The following is a 17,728-nucleotide window of genomic DNA, read 5'->3' on the forward strand; positions in this document are numbered from 1 at the left end:
GGAATAGCCTTCCTTCAGAAGTGGTCGCTGCAAATACAGTGAAGGAGTTTAAACATGCATGGGATAAGCATAAGGCTATCCTTCATATAAAATAGGGCCAGGAACTACTGATAGGATTAAGATTATTGGGCAGACTAGATGGGCCAAATGGTTCTTATCTGCTGACACATTCTATGTTTCTATGAGCAAAATTTTTCTCAGTGGTACCATCTAGATTGGAACTGGATATGTGTTTGGTGGTACCAGTGGTATTACGTTTTGATGGTATTGTACTGGATAATTGTGCACTAGTATTGTGGTCACCCTGAACTTGTGTTGGTACATGATGTTTGGTTTTGCAACCTGTAGCTATGATAGGGTGAAGGATGATCGTTATGTTGTTTAGTGTAGTTACCACTTTTCTTATAGTTGTTACGAGCATTATTATTGTTATAATTATTTTTATTTCCATTTTTAAATTGATGTGCACCAGGTTTATATGTATTAGAGTTATCTCTGGTGGAGGATCTTTGTGTGTCGGAATCAGGTGTCTCATGGGCAGATTTCAACCCAATCTTTTATGCATGATATCATTTTCCATCCTGCTCACCTTATCCTTATAATTCTTAAACCATCTCTGATACTCTGGCAAGTGTTCAAACAATTGCAAGGATTGTATACAGGAGTCTATTTTGGACGCCAGGGTATCCACAACTTTGTTGCGTTTTATCAAGAGAAGGTTCAAAAGTTTAAAGGAACAAAAATTCAAAGCATCATCCCAGTTACTACAAAATTCGGAGTCATCATTAAAAGATGGTAGCGGTCTCAATCTTAGACCCCTAGGAATTAATTGTTCCGCAATATATACACCATCCGGAGAAAGTTTTCAAGTTCATAAAAGATACTTTTATATGATTAAAATCTTTTAAACAGTTCCTATGTAAAGTGTTTACAGTCACCTGTGTAATGGTAGGTTTTTCCTTAGAGACCAAGGAGTTGAATAAAGTGGTTCTTCGATCATGAAGAATGTCTCTAAGATCCATTCTCTGAAGTCCAGTGAAGTCTTCTGTAGTCAGGTGTGTAGTCCTTAGGTAAAGTAGAGTCAAGATTCCCAGCTTAACTGTGCTGGCACACTATAAGCAAGTGGCCAGAGATACCGAACCTGTAGAAAAAAGAGAAAAAATGGAGGACAGCGCCTCGTGCCTTACCCAAGACACCAGATGGGTGGAAAGGGGCCCCAATGTACTATTATCTGGAAAGAACGGGAAACAGCGCTCCGTAGTGTATTAAAAGAGGATAATTTTTTTTTAAAAGGCATGTAAACTGCTCACCTGGTAGGGTTGTGTAAGCACATACACAACAATGGTGAGCACATGATAAGGTGTCCGCAACCCTCCGGCACAAAAATATGTATACGAGTAAGCAGCTTCAATGGAGACGCCGGCTCAACGTGGCGCAGGACACAGATCAGCGCCAGCGCCACGTTGAGCCGGCGTCTCCATTGAAGCTGCTTACTCGTATACCAATGTACCATATTGTCTGTATGATGCATAGTTACTCTGAAAACAAAACCCAAACTCTTCAGAAAAACACAGGGACAGTTGTATAGGTAAGTTTGGAATACACTTTAATCGGTTGGCCACTTCACTGTAGAACTTGCAGAAATTGACATGAAGATCATGCTCTTCCTACGAAAAATCATGTAAAAAAAGAACACCTTCACATGGGTAGTGAGCTGGCATCTTGTTATGTGGAAAATAAAACATTTTCATAAGTGCATCCACTGGTTTCGCAAGTACATTTGTAAGACACTAGCCCCCTGATAACATATGTAAAGATTGCCAAATGCGGGGCAAACAGACCCTAGGGAAACAAGAGAACGCATGGCGGCTGGATTCAGCAGCGAGCCTGGATGTAGAAATTTCTCTCACAGGGCATGTTGTTGATTTTCCCCGGACCGAAGCAAAATTTTTTTTTTATTACGTAAATAAGTTACATTACAAAAGAGGAAGAGAAAAAAAATAATAATAAATAAATAAATAACTCCCCTTTAAATACCATTTGACACCTGGCTTATTACTCCCAATGAAGCCAAGTATTGCTGAACCATTTATCCCTTGTTTTAGATTCTCTACTCCTCCAGGATTCATAGCACTTAACCTTATAGACCAAGTTACACCAGGCTTTTTTTTTTTTTTTTTTTACCAGGGGGTCTGGATTGATCCACTTTCTCAATATCATTATTTTTGCCAAAAAAGGAACAAGTTGATTAACCCCTTAAGGACTCAGCCCATTTTGGCCTTAACCCCTTAAGGACCGGGGTTTTTTCCGTTTTTTGCTCCTTGCCTTTAAAAAATCATAACTCTTTCAAATTTATACCTAAAAATCCATATGATGGCTTATTTTTTGTGCCACCAATTCTACTTTGTAATGACATCATTCATTTTGGCCAAAAATCTATGGTGAAGCGGGAAAAAAAATCATTGTGCGACAAAATTGAAAAAAAAAACGCTGTTTTGTAACTTTTGGGGGCTTCCGTTTCTACGTAGTACATTTTTCGGTAAAAATGACACCTGATATGTATTCTGTAGGTCCATACGATTAAAATGATACCCTACTTATATAGGTTTGATTTTGTCGGACTTCTGGAAAAAATCATAACTACATGCAGGAAAATTAATACGTTTAAAATTGTCATCTTCTGACCCCTATAACTTTTTTATTTTTCCGTGTATGGGGCGGTATGAGGGCTAATTTTTTGGGCCGTGATCTGAAGTTTTTAACGGTACCATTTTTGCATTGATAGGACTTATTGATCACTTTTTATTCATTTTTAAATGATATAAAAAGTGACCAAAAATGCACCATTTTGGACTTTGGAATTTTTTTGCGCGCACGCCATTGACCGAGCAGTTTAATTAATGATATATTTTTATAATTCGGACATTTCCGCACGCGGTGATACCACATATGTTTATTTTAATTTTTATTTACAGTGTTTTTTTTTTTATTGGAAAAGGGGGGTTATTCAAACTTTTAATAGGGGAGGAGTTAAATTATCTTTATTCACTTTTTTTTTTCACTTTTTTTTTGCAGTGTTATAGGTCCCATAGGGACCTATAACACTGCACACACTGATCTTCTATGTTGATCACTGGTTTCTCATAAGAAACCAGTGATCAACGATTCTGCCGCATGACTGCTCATGCCTGGATCTCAGGCACTGAGCAGTCATTCGGCGATCAGACAGCGAGGAGGCAGGAAGGGGCCCTCCCGCTGTCCTGTCAGCTGTTCGGGATGCCGCGATTAGCCGCGGCTATCCCGAACAGCTCGACTGAGCTAGTCGGGAACTTTCACTTTTAGCCGCGCGGCTCAGCTCTGAGCGCGCGGCTAAAGGGTTAATAGCGCACAGCGCCGTGATCGGCGCTGCACGCTATTAGAGGCGGGTCCCGGCTTCACTATGAAGCCGGGCCTGCCGTGATATGAAGCGGGGTTACTGTGTAACCCCGCGTTATATCAGAAGAGCAGGACCAAGGACGTACCGGTACGTCCTTGGTCCTTAAGGGGTTAACGTTAACGTTTTCATTTTTTCCTCCTCGCCTTCTAAAAATCATAACTCTTTTATATTTTCATCCACAGACTAGTATGAGGGCTTGATTTTTGTGCGACCAGTTGTCCTTTGTAATGACATCACTCATTATATCATAAAATGTATGGCGCAACCAAAAAACACTATTTTTGTGGGGAAATTAAAACGAAAAACGCAATTTTGCTCATTTTGAAAGCTTTCGTTTTCACGCCGTACAATTTATGGTAAAAATGACGTGTGTTCTTTATTCTGAGGGTCAATACGATTAAAATGATACCCATTATTACATACTTTTATATTATTGTTGCGCTTAAAAAAAATCACAAACTTTTTAACCAAATTAGTACGTTTATAATCCCTTTATTTTGATGACCTCTAACTTTTTTATTTTTCCGTATAAGCGGCGGTATGGGGGCTCATTTTTTGCGCCATGATCTGTACTTTTTTTTGATACCACATTTGCATATGAAAAACTTTTAATTAATTTTTTATAATTTTTTTTTAAATAAAATGCATTACAAAAGTAGGAATTTTGGACTTTTATATTTTTTTTTCGTTCACGCCGTTAACCGTACGGGATCATTAACATTTTATTTTAATAGTTCGGACATTTACACACGCGGCGATGTTTTTGTTCGGACATTTACACACGCGTAAAATGTTTTTTACGCTTTTTGGGGGTAAAATAGGAAAAAACGGACGTTTTACTTTTTTATTGGGGGAGGGGATTTTTCACTTTTTTTTTACTTTTACTTTTACATTTTTTTACATTTTTTTTTACACTTGAATAGTCCCCATAGGGGACTATTCATAGCAATACCATGATTGCTAATACTGATCTGTTCTATGTATAGGACATAGAACAGATCAGTATTATCGGTCATCTCCTGCTCTGGTCTGCTCGATCACAGACCAGAGCAGGAGACGCCGGGAGCCGCACGGAGGAAGGAGAGGGGACCTCCGTGCGGCGTTATGAATGATCGGATCCCCGCAGCAGCGCTGCGGGCGATCCGATCATTCATTCAAATCGCGAACTGCCGCAGATGCCGGGATCTGTATTGATCCCGGCACCTGAGGGGTTAATGGGGGACGCCCGCGAGATCGCGGGCATCGGCCATTGCCGGCGGGTCCCTGGCTGCGATCAGCAGCCGGGATCAGCCGCGCATGACACGGGCATCGCTCCGATGCCCGCGGTTATGCATAGGACGTAAATGTACGTCCTGGTGCGTTAAGTACCACCTCACCAGGACGTACATTTACGTCCTGCGTCCTTAAGGGGTTAATATACCTCCATACTTCTGTTGTCTTCCAATATCACCTAATATTACATTCAACTGGGGAATACAGGCCATAATATCTGACCAAAATGTCTTAATTTTAACACACTCCCACATTAAAGGGGTATTCCAGGAAAAAACTTTTTTTTATATACACTGGCTCCAGAAAGTTAAACAGATTTGTAAATTACGGTACTTCAATTAAAAAATCTTAATCCTTTCAATAATTATCAGCTGCTAAAGTTGAGTTGTTGTTTTCTGTCTGGCAACAGTGCTCTCTGCTGACACCTCTGCTTGTCTCGGGAACTGCACAGAGTAGAAGAGGTTTGCTAAGGGGATTTGCTTCTAAACTGGGCGGTTCCCGAGACACGTGTTATCAGACAGCACTTAGACAGAAAAGAACAACTCTACTTCAGCAGCTCATAAGTACTGAAAGGGTTAAGATTTTTTAATAGAAGTAATTTTCAAATCTGTTTAACTTTCTGGAGCCAGTTGATATATATATATATATATATATATATATATAAATGTTTTTTCCTGGATAATCCCTTTAAGTGTGACAAATTAACATCCCTTTCCCCACAACCTCAGACAACCGGTGCCTTTCTCATACTCCATTTTCTTGAATTGTTTAGGTGTGTAATATAATCTATATAATATCCTTAATTGAGTAAACTGATATTGTTTATTCAACATGCAATATACTGTGTTCCTAAGTATACCTGTCCAAACATCCTCATCTACATTACCTAACTCATGACCCCACGTCCCTTTTACCTTCTCTAAGTGAAATAATAACTTGTATAAGACATTACTTATTCCTTTCTTATCTTCCAGTGCAATATATCAACACGTGTGTCTATCTGAATTTTTCCCCTTTGTGTGTATAACGCTGCTTGTGAGAGTTGAATATAAAACAATTTGTGCTTCTCTAATATACCGAAATCCCTACACATTGCTTCAAAGGATTTAAATTTGTTATTCTCAACTACTTGATGCACACATTCTACACCGTACTTAAGCCAAAAATATTTACCTGTGCCACTTAAAAAGTGCTCTAAATTTAAATTGTCCCATAAATTTGTATAGCAAGTGCTCCCACAAATATTGCACCTATTCTTTACTTCACTTCGAACTTCATGGAACATTTTAACTATTGAGTTATTCATCAACTTCTCCTGAAGCGGTAAACTGGCTTCCACCCATTCCAAAATATTTTACAACTCCCCACCTGTTGTGCCAAAGATTCTTCAAAAAATAACTATAATTACCTAACTTAAAGTTCTGAAGTTTAATTGCCAAAAACTATGTTTTAAAATAGAGTAAACCCCATCCAGTTAAATCATATTATATGTCAAACAAACATGAGCTCTGCCCCACACCAACCTACTCAACATTGCTTCAATAGCACAGAACCATTTATCTGTGATCCATCCATACCAGTGAAGCAGTCATCACATATAACAATTGGGGGAGTACTATCATTTTTCTATCGGCCAACAAAAGAGGGAGGTTCAAGTGACAGGATGGAGTGGAGAGAGTCACCAGCCAGCTGTAAATTTGCAAAAATATTAAACAAATTCATCTGAACAGTGTGGATGAATACTGACTGTTCCATACCTATCAAACCTGATATCACTGAGGTCAGTCTACTGGCCAAAACTTTGGCCAGGGTCTTGGCTTCCGTGTTAATAAAGAAATTGGCCAATACGACTCAACCTCTAATGGATCCTTCTCTTTTTTGGCAATCAAGAATATTGTTGCTTCCGACATAGACTGTGGGAGTTCCCCAGCTATCTGGGCTTCCTTCAAGATCCAATAGAAAATTGGTAACAACACCTCTCCAAACTCGTGATTGATCTGAAAAGGGAGCCCATCCAGTCCAGGAGCTGAGGAGGAACTACATGCCCTAACTGCCCCTTGGATCTCATCTACTGTAATTTCTTTATCCAAGAGCGTCCCAGTTTCCTCAGTGATTCGAGGAAGGTCACAAGACTGCAAAAATGTCTCAATTCCCTCAGTCTCTGGAGTTCCCTCTGAGCCATATAGCCTAGAATAATATTCCACTATAACTTCCTGAATCCTATCGGGGTTGGTAATTATACCTTCGGTTTGAGTTTTAATAGACAGGATTTCCATTTCGCTCGTTGGACTCTAGTCATATTTATTAACAACTTCCCAGGGCATCCCTCTTAACAAATTTAGTTTGACCTGAATTTTTTTTTGTTGGGCTTTATTCGTTATCCAGTTTGCTAAATTCTGTTGATCGGTTTTAAGCTGATTGTAGTTCTCCTCTTTTAGGCCCCTAGAAAGGACCTCCTCTGCCTCCCTTACTGCTTTCCATGCCTCCTCCCCTTTTCATTTAAATTCCCTTTTCAGGCCTTGAATTGATTTGTATAATAGCCCTCTTAGTACCGCCTTCAAAGTGTCCCATACAATCTTATATAAAGCAGAGTCCCGATTAATTTCCAATACCTCCCTCAGCGTATCTATTCTTTCCTGCTTATTTTGCAACAATTTAAGCCAGTGAGGGTTCAGTCTAAAAATCATACCCTGCTCCTGGATCGATCTGCTCACCCCTAATTCAAAAATGAATGGCGTATGATTCGAAATTGATCTTGATTCATATTTAACTGAATTAATAAGTCTAAGGCCAGGATCATTGCATAGACGAAGATAGATTGGGGAAGCTGTGTTATATGTAGATGAACAACAAGGAAAAATTATTTTTTTTAGGGTTAAGAAGCCTCCAAGGGTCGTTCCATCCCAATTCCTTTACCAATTTAGCAAGTGGCGTCTGCCCCCCCTCCCCCGCCTTCCTTCTGTCTTCCATACCAAACTTAATTTGATCAATTACAGGATTCATTGTGCAATTAAAATCACCAAAAATATACAAAGGGAGGTGCTCTCTCTTTTTCAAAAAATTAATCAAGATCTTTAATTGGACGTTAGTTGAAAGGGAGGCCCGCTAATAGCAATTCCAATGTTTCCATAAACATATGCAAGAATACATATTGTGCCCTTTTATTTATCTTATGATCTTCTTATGATCTTAATTGTAATACTTCTATGAATATATAGGGATACACTTGCTGAATATGTAGAGAAAGTACAGGGTGGGCAATTTATATGGATACACCTTAATAAAATGGGAATGGTTGGGGATATTAACTTCCTGTTTGTGCCACATTAGTATATGTGAGGGGGGAAACTTTTCAAGATGGGTGGTGACCATGGCGGCCATTTTGAATTTGGCCATTTTGAATCCAACTTTTGTTTTTTCAATAGGAAGAGGATCATGTGACACATCAAACTTATTGGGAATTTCACAAGAAAAACAATGATGTGCTTGGTTTTAACGTAACTTTATTATATCATGAGTTATTTACAAGTTTCTGACCACTTATAAAATGTGTTCAATGTGCTGCCCATTGTGTTGGATTGTCAATGCAACCCTCTTCTCCCACTCTTTACACACTGATAGCAACACCATAGGAGAAATGCTAGCACAGGCTTCCAGTGTCCGTAGTTTTAAGTGCTGCACATCTCGTATGTTCACAGCATAGACAATTGCCTTCAGATGACCCCCAAAGATAAAAGTCTAAGGGGGTCAGATCGGGAGACCTTGGGGACCATTCAATTGGTCCACGACGACCAGTTGAACACATTTTATAAGTGGTCAGAAACCTGTAAATAACTCATGAAAGAATAAAGTTACGTTAAAACCAAGCACATCATTGTTGTACTTGTGAAATTCCCAATAAGTTTGATGTGTCACATGACCTTCTTCCTATTGAATCAAAATGGCTGCCATGGTCACCATCCATCTTGAAAAGTTTCCCCCCCTCACATATACTAATGTGCCACAAACAGGAAGTTAATATCACCAACCATTCCCATTTTATTAAGGTGTATCCATATAAATGGCCAACCCTGTAGAATGTAATTCAACTTGAGCCCCCACCTCCTTGCAATTCTCCCTTTAGTTTCCTCTGTCACATAAGATTCCAATAGACAGACAATCGCCGGCAGATGCCTTCTAACCCGGTCGAATATAGCGAGCCTCTTCCCCACTTCCGCCAGACCTCTCATGTTCCACAACAAAATCTTAACAGCCATATTCTAGAGAGAGAGAAAAAAAAGTATAAAGGAAAAACCTCATTGGGCATTCCCCTTCCTGCGAATGATCCTCACCTCTCATACCGATCTCTAAAAATGTCATGTAGATAACTCCCCCGTCCCCCCTCCCCTACACACATATACAATATTATAAAAATAGACTAAACAAAATTCTGCTGCATCATTCACAATCCTCCTTGATCCAACCAGTGCTGTGCTTCATTGTAATCCTTAAGAAAGAAAATTATATCTGTGCCTCAAACAATCTTCTCTTCACCGCTTTTAATGCTTGGCTTTAGCAAAGTCTGGATAAAGTGAAATCCTAGTGCCCTGGTATTGAAAAGGGGCAAATTCCTTCGCTTTCCTTAAAATGATATCCCGTTCATGGGAGGAAATTATTTTAATCAACACCGTCTTAGGAGGGCTACCTGGAAGGGTTTTGTTTGCAGGAATTCTGTGAACTCGTTTCAAGGCAAAAAGAGGGGAGAGTATTCCTGGAGCCACAACCTCTTGGAGCCAGCTCACACAGAAGGATTTTGTGGGTATGTTCACACTGAGGAATTGGAAAGGAATTTACACAAGTAATTCCACTTGCTTATTACTCTCCAATTCAGTCAGCAGTGAAAAACCCAATAGATTTTAACTGTATGTCCACTCCTCAGTTCACTGTGACGAATTTCCGCAAGCGGAATTCCGATGCTGAATTCCGTTCCGCATGAAGAATGAAAATGTTCTTTCTTCATGTGGAATCGGCGTCTTTGTCCCATTGAAATCAATGACATTTTTTTTCAGCCTTACACCGTTCCGTGCGGAATTTGCGCGGAAATTCCAGAAAAAAAAAAGGGGGGAAATTCTAATTGGTGCTTGTCGTCCAGCAAAAAAAAACAACTGTTTCTTCCTGTATTCCACGCGAACTCTGCGCGAATTCCGGAATTTTTTTTTTTTTATTCCTCGGCAGAATTTTTAAGCGAGAATTCCTTGCCAATTCCTCAGTGTGAACATACCCTAAATCAGTATTGCCTGCATCTTCAGGGAGGCCAACAATCCTAATGTTGTTTCTGCGTGATCTGTCCTCCATGTCTTTTTACTCTTTATTTTCTGTACCATCGGAAAAGCTTTTTCTATTTCTCTTGTTTTCTCACATATTTTATTAATCTCATCTCTTATTATCATTACTTCAGATGAGAGAGATCTCATTTGGGTATTTAGATCTATAAGAGAATGGTTACAGGCTCTGACCTCTTTAAGGATAGCTTCCATAGTTATATTTTCACCAACAAGCTCCTCCTCCTCACCATTATTATTTAGATCTTGTAGCACCATCACTCTGGATCCGCTATTCATGCCCCTATCTTTAATACTAGGTGATATCTTGTTGTTACTTCTGGTCTTAACCCACGCAGGGGATGTCCTCATGTATTTTAAAATTTTCACTGCTCCAACCATGTCCTTTGGGGATCCCAATCTTCTCGGGCCTGCTTTGGGGGACATTATTCCCCAGTATTCTTAGTCTACTGCTTTATTGGCCCCAACTCTCAAGAACCCTCACTATTGATGTCAGGCAAACAAAAAGAGTATATCAGCACTTGTCCTGGATCTTAGTCTCCCCAAAACAGTAGTTTTGGCTCTTGAGTTGCATATCACAGGGTCTTTTCCTCAGATTAAGGAGTCCTCCAACAAAGCACAAATTCCCAGCTTTACAGCATCACGGGGAGTGAGGCGTTACGTCCGCACGCCTACGCCATGACGTCACCCACCAATTTACAAACCTGCCGGACCAAAGCTCTTAGCGCCTTAAGTAGTGCCTTTTAACAAAAATTGCAGTAAATAAATTCACTACCACTGCATGGTCAGAAGTGAAAAAAGTGTACTTCAACTCAAAAACATCTGGAATGTTTATTTTTTTGCACCTACAAAAGGCGCAAAGAAAGCAGGGTTGCGCCCAAATAGTGCATTTTGTAGACAGAAAAAAGGTGTAAAGAGAATGATAAATGATAAGAGAATGTGTATATGTCCATGGGACTTGCTGTAAATCGTATCAGTAAATGCTGTTATAAACAGCTTAGGCAAGATGGCCGCCACCATAATAATGTACTAAAAATTTAAGATTATAATCAGAAAATAAAAAAAATTACAAAGAAAGACATGTTTCATTATTTGGCTGTAATCCGTTAAAAAAAAAAGTCTAGGTGACTCATTCACTATAACAATGCCTGATTTTTTTTGGGTTTTGTTTATATAGCATTCACCAAATTTATCCCGTGGGTCATTATAATTATAGTGATACCAATTTTTTTAACCTTTTTCTTTTCAATAAGCCCCCAGCTGCCATAGCAACCTATCAGTACCCCGTGCTTCAGCACTGATGTGGTGACGGAAATTTTACTAAAATATATATTTCTAGTTACTAAAATGTATTCACAGAAGTTTGTATTCGTGTATGATATTAACTGGTTATACTTTTTATGTGTGTGTAATAAAAACATTTCGTTTTATTTTTCTAGTCAGCAAGACAAAAATTTAGGGAGTACTTTAGGGATTGAGGAGGTGGCCTTTGATCTTCGACCATTAATGTTGTGGATGGCTAATTCTATGGAGCTTCTCAATTTTGTACAGAGAAAAATCCTAGACATGGAAAAGGAATGGGAGTCAGAAGGTAAGAACTGTTTCATTCAGATTTTTTCTTCAGATACAGTGAAAAATTTTACATATTACAAGTATTTAAAAGTGTTATACTGTACTGTGCCTTTAATGTGTATGTTCAGGCATTGTTATGGCTAAAGCAGGTTGCCTATCTTAAAAACTGAGCACCTTCCAGAAGGGAGCTGGTGCTTAACCTCTTAGCCTATCCTCCTGTTAAAGGAGTATTTCAGCCTTAGACATCCCAAGACGTGGCATGACGCCATGAGGGGGCATGGCGTGATGTCACGTCTCCATCTCGGTAGCAGCGCCCGGCACAGGATGCGGGGAGGTGCACTGAGATTGTGGGGGTCTCAGCAGCAGGTCTCCCGCTATCAGAAATCTTATCCCCTTTCCTTTGGATAGGGGATCACATGTCTAAGGCTTGAACATCCTGTTAAGTTCAGGGTAGTCAGGGGAGCTTAAGCTAAACTTGTGGAAAGGAGACAAATCTGCCAGTCAGCCAGAACAGTTAGGGACCATTCCCGCTGTGAAGTTTTCGAGCGTACAAATTTTGCTCAGAAATGGCATTTGCACACAAGGAACTGTCTGGAAAGGGATTGCCACTTAAAACTTGCATGTTTTGTACCTGGAGAACCTAACTACTGAACCATTGGAGAGAAAATTAAGTTGAGAACTGAGTTGTAACAGCCTGCTCAACAAGCCTGGGTGTAGAACTGTGTTATGATAGGATTTTGTATTTAAAGTGTTCTTCCAATTACTGGCAAGTAAAGAAACAGTGAGTTATTTAATTTGTTTTACTTAAACCCAAGTCTCCTCAACATAACTGTAGTACTTAAAATATCCAGATAATAAGAGAGTCCATCACAGTGTTAGCAGTCTTTAAGGGGGTACTCCAGCCCTAAGACATTTTATCCCCTATTCAAAGGATAGGGGATAAGATGCCTGATCACGGGGGTCCCGCCACTGGGGACCCCTACAATCTTTCATGCAGCACCCCGCTATCATTAGCCTCCGGAGCGAACATCACTCCGGGTCTAATGAATCATGATCACAGGGATGGAGTATCGTGCTGTCACGGCTCCACCCCCGTGTGATGTCATGCTCCACCCCCTCAATGCAAACCCATGGGAGGGGGCATGGTGGCTGTTACAACCCCTCTCATAGGCTTGCATTGGGGAGGCGAATAATGACGTCACACGAAGGCGGAGCTGTGACGTCACAATACTCTGGCCTCGTGATCGTGATTCATCAGACTCAAAGCGATGTTCACTCCGGAGGCTGATGATAGCTGGGTGCTGCATGGAAGATTGTGGGAGTCCCCAGCGGCGGGACCCCTGCAATCAGGCATCTTATCCCCTATCCTTTGGATAGGGCATAAAATGTCTTAGGGCCGGAGTACCTCTTTAAAATGTGCTCCTTTATTCTTCCAACAACATTAACACATGGATCTCACAGATTGGCTGATGCATTTGAGAATTAACTCTTATTGATACAACATCCTACCTTACACTAGCCAGGAGATAAAACACAGAGAATTCCCTGGGGGACCTACTACCTTCATCATCTCTAGTGCAGCTCGCTTGTCACAGTACCAATCCAAGGAGCATGGGAGATCTGTTGGAAAAGACTCCAGCCACCATAAAAACTGTGATCAGACCATCAAAGGGGACTACGACCCCCATGATTCCAGCCAGACGGCCATCTTACTGGGCTTCTATCCCTTATATGTACTTCCCCTGAGTCCTTGAACAGCTGCACAAAGTTGCATGTATGTATGCTTCAGAATTGTTTTTTTTATGGCATAGGGGATACATTTTTCTAAAGCGGGGTATCCATTTAATGTTAAGACGCTTAGACACTTATTGGTCCTAAAATGCATATCATGTTCCATGAATGCAATGTGAATATCATTACACTCGTCTTCATGCTCTACATGAGGATGCTTATCTTGTAGCCAGAGCTCCTGGTAACATGCCTTACATGCCACGGCAGCATAGATACACGCAGGACTCCCACAACCAGCAACCGTGAACTGAGCACAATCAACCTCTGGGAACTATGGGGGGTATTTATCATGCATTTTACTCCGGTTTTTCGGCGGTTCTTTGGCGCATATGTCTTGTGTCTTTGTGTTTTTGCGACTTTGCTTGCAACAATCGTGGTCAGTAAAAAATCATGTTGAACCGTAATGTAGCGTGGCATAGCTACTTTGGCTGCAGTGGACGCAAATTTATTAACTGCGACAATGCTGGTTTGGCGCAACATGATTCACTTTTCCCGCAACTTAGTCGCATCTGGCCGCCATGAAATTACATGTTCAGAAAATTGGCTAAATCTGCCCTCTCCACATAACCCTTAGTTATCTTAAACTGGCAACCCGTAAACCTCTCTAGGTACCCTATTAAGCAAGAGTCAATGACAAAGGTTAGCGTTTTCGCATGACTTACTTTTGGGAAATGTGTAACATATATATATATATATATATATATATATGGACGTTAGGGTAGAACAGTTAAAAGCCCAATTAGTGAGTGACATGTTTAACATCACTAAAATTACATGTTTCAAACCAACAAGCTTCATTAACAAACTAATACCTACTGAAACTCACGATTAAAAGCAGCAGAGAAAGTAGTTTTGAAGCGCGGGAGTTCTGGCGGCCGTTCCTGCCTGGAAAACGCGGTCTAATGTGGTTTTCGGAACTTGCGTCAATGTTATTAACGGACGTGCGACAATTGATAAATTTGGCGCACGTCCGTGAAAAACAACGCGAAAAAAAGAAGGGGAAAAAATGACAAGGCACAGCAACTATTGATAAATACCCCCCTATAAGTGGACCTGAGGAAGGCATTAGGCTATGCCGAAACACACTGTCCCCAACTATACCAATAAAAGTTTTATTGTCCTGTGCTGCTCGAGTCTTCTCTTCAAGACCACAGTTGTGCAGCGCCTCAGCTAACCGGTTTCTTTACCATATTTCGCCTTACACTATTCTCTATCGGTCACCATTACTGGGGTCCGATACCACCAAGAGCGCATCAGCCAACAAAAGCGATCACCTTCACTTACGCCATTTGCTGCAAATTTCAGTGCAGGTATATCACCAGGGTGTGGTGAAGGGTACACACCAGTGGATACACCTCATCAGGGTGCGCCCCCTGTGTTTTTATCCCTTCCTTGAAGCTACAATAAAGGGGGCATTTTATGGGGCGCTGACCATTGGATCATATTTGCTATCTATATTATAAATCAATCCTGAAATCTTCATAATAGTTTTTTTTTCAATGCAATTATTTACTCTTATACATATGCATGGAAAACAGATATGTCATGCTCGACAAAGACCAAACAATATAAAGGGTTGAAACATTGCCAAATTTTGTATATATAGAAAAGGATACAACAAAGAAGATTTGTAAATTTTTTATTTTTTTTATTTTTTATAGAAGAGATTACATTTCCTTTTTAATGTATTTAAGATGCTTAGACATGTTCTGGGTCCTAAAATGGATCATAGATTCAATATTAACATAATGGCAATTTTCTTTATGCCCTACATGAGGATGACTATATAGTTGCCATAGCTGCTGGTAAAATGCCTTATCAAGTGAGCACACAATAACATTGCTCATGCTTTTGGTTAAATGCTGTAAAAATTTTACAGAGATAGAAATATCAAAGGATACTCTGCAATAAAATGTCTTAAAAATTTGAAAAATATGATGTAGCATGGCTATGGCTACATAGTACAGTCATTTGCACACATCTAGGTCATAAACATGGCATGTCACCAGACATATGCATGGTCATACATTATTCTTCTACATCAGTATTCTGCAATATGTATATAACAGGTATTGACAGCTTCTCTGTGAACCTGGTAGCTTGATAATATAGTTCGTCTATGATATCAATAGAGGATGTTCTATTTACATGACTTCCATAAACTTCAGTAGAGAGCTATACACAAATGCAATTAGGTGCACACTTCATATATCAAGCGTCAGATGGGAACACCCTTTAATCCTTTTCAATTAATTAATATTTCAGGTACTTCACAAGATGCCTTGCTATCAAGTGACCTAGAAGCCTGTGAGGAGTCCATGGCACTTCTTGATGAGGTCATTATGTACACATTCCAGCAGTGTGTGTATTACTTAACCAAGGTAAGAAAAAAAGCATAAGAACAAACATGGAATTATATGCAGTTTGGCTGACTTCACATGTAGTATTTTGGTCAGTATTTGTAGCCCAAACCAGGAGTGGGCCAAAAACATAGACAAAGGTGCAAGTCTTTCCAATATAGCTTTTCTCTGTGTCAATTATACTTCTGGGTTTTGCCTAAAAATACTGACCAAAATATTGTGTATATACCCAGCCTTAGGGTATGTCCTCACTAGAGATGAGCGAACTTTTGAAAAATTGGATTCGGCCGATTCGCCAAATTTTTTGAAAAAATTTGGTTCAATCCAAATTTATTTAATGCAAATCTATATTAAAAACGTCTATTTCTGGTCTACAGAAAGCCTCAATATGGGTGTAGAACACTTTGCTGTGTTTTAACACGCATATGGAGTGTGCTGGGGTAGTGAAATAATACTGTCATTCAATATGACATGCAGATTACAGGTATCACTTTTAGAATCACTGCCACAAAGCGGCACAATGACAGGGCCTGGAGGTGGCATCAGTATGAGGAGACCATATAGTGGCTGAATGACACAGCGTGAAGGTGTTGGCAGCATGAGGACACCATATAGTGGCTGAATGACACAGCGTGGAGGTGTTGGCGGCATGAGGACGCCATATAGTGGCTGAATGACACAGCGTGTAGGTGTTGGCAGCATGAAGAGACCATATAGTGGCTGAATGACACAGCGTGGAGGTGTTGGCAGCATGAGGAGACCATATAGTGGCTGAATGACACAGTGTAGAGGTGTTGGCAGCATGAGGAGACAATAAAGTGGCTGAATGACACAGCGCGTAGGTGTTGGCAGCATGAAGAGACCCTATGGTGGCTGAATGACACAGCGTGGAGGTGTTGGCAGCATGAGGACGCCATATAGTGGCTGAATGACACAGCGTGTAGGTGTTGGCAGCATGAAGAGACCATATAGTGGCTGAATGACACAGCGTGGAGGTGTTGGCAGCATGAGGAGACCATATAGTGGCTGAATGACACAGTGTAGATGTGTTGGCAGCATGAGGAGACCATAAAGTGGCTGAATGACACAGCCTGGAGCTGGCAGCAGCATGAGTAGAAGCTAGTGCTACCATAAAAATGCATCAGTAAAACATATATTGCCTGAATGACACAACCTGGAGTTGGCTGAAGGATGAAGAGACCATACAGTGTCTGAAAGGCACAGCCTGGAGTTGGCAACAGCATGAGTAGACACTAGGGCTTCCCAATCCCTAATATAAAAAAATGAATTCTGATATTTAAACTGAAGATTTTGGGTAGCTAGTGCTACCATAACAAAAATGTTATTCCCAGACCCAGCAGTATCAGTAAACCATATATTGCCTGAATGACACAGCCTGGAGTTGGCTGAAGGATGAGGAGACCATACAGTGTCTGAAAGGCACAGCCAGGAGTTTGCAGAAGCATGAGTAGGCACCAGGGTTTCACAATCCCTAAGATTAAAAGATACATTCTGAAATTTAAACTGAAGATTTTGGGTAGCTAGTGCTACCAAAACAACATTTTTATTCCCAGACCAAGGCCCAGCAGAATCAGTAAACCATATATTGCCTGAATGACACATCCTGGAGTTTTCTGAAGCATGAGGAGACCATATAATGTCTGAATGGCACAGCCTGGAGTTGGCAGCAGCATGAGTAGACACTAGAGCTTCACAATCCCTAAGATTAAAAGATGAATTCTGAAATTTGAATGCAAGATTTTGGGCAGCTAGTGCTACCATAACAAAAATGTATTCCAAGACCCAGGTCCATCAGCATCAGTAAACCATATATTGCCTGAATGACACAGCCTGGAGTTGGCTGAAGCATGAGGAGACCATATAGTGTCTGAATGGCACAGCCTGGAGTTGGCAGCAGCATGAAGAGACCATTAAAATTTATGATTTTAAATTAAAATTTAAGATTTAGAAATTGA

General features: G+C 40.3%; 1 protein-coding gene across 2 annotated transcripts in view; it reads left to right on the forward strand.

Moving 5' to 3' along the window:
• The window catches only part of RASIP1 (Ras interacting protein 1), a 159,038-nt gene that overhangs the window by 80,243 nt on the left and 61,067 nt on the right, over positions 1 to 17,728 (forward strand). For both annotated transcript variants that reach the window (XM_056543470.1, XM_056543471.1), the window contains exons 7-8: positions 11,469 to 11,620; positions 15,658 to 15,773. In XM_056543470.1, coding sequence (XP_056399445.1) covers positions 11,469 to 11,620; positions 15,658 to 15,773 — 268 coding nt within the window. The remainder of the gene's footprint in view (positions 1 to 11,468; positions 11,621 to 15,657; positions 15,774 to 17,728) is intronic.

The sequence above is a fragment of the Hyla sarda genome, chromosome 10, assembly GCF_029499605.1.
Source record: "Hyla sarda isolate aHylSar1 chromosome 10, aHylSar1.hap1, whole genome shotgun sequence".
Taxonomy (NCBI): Eukaryota; Metazoa; Chordata; class Amphibia; order Anura; family Hylidae; genus Hyla; species Hyla sarda.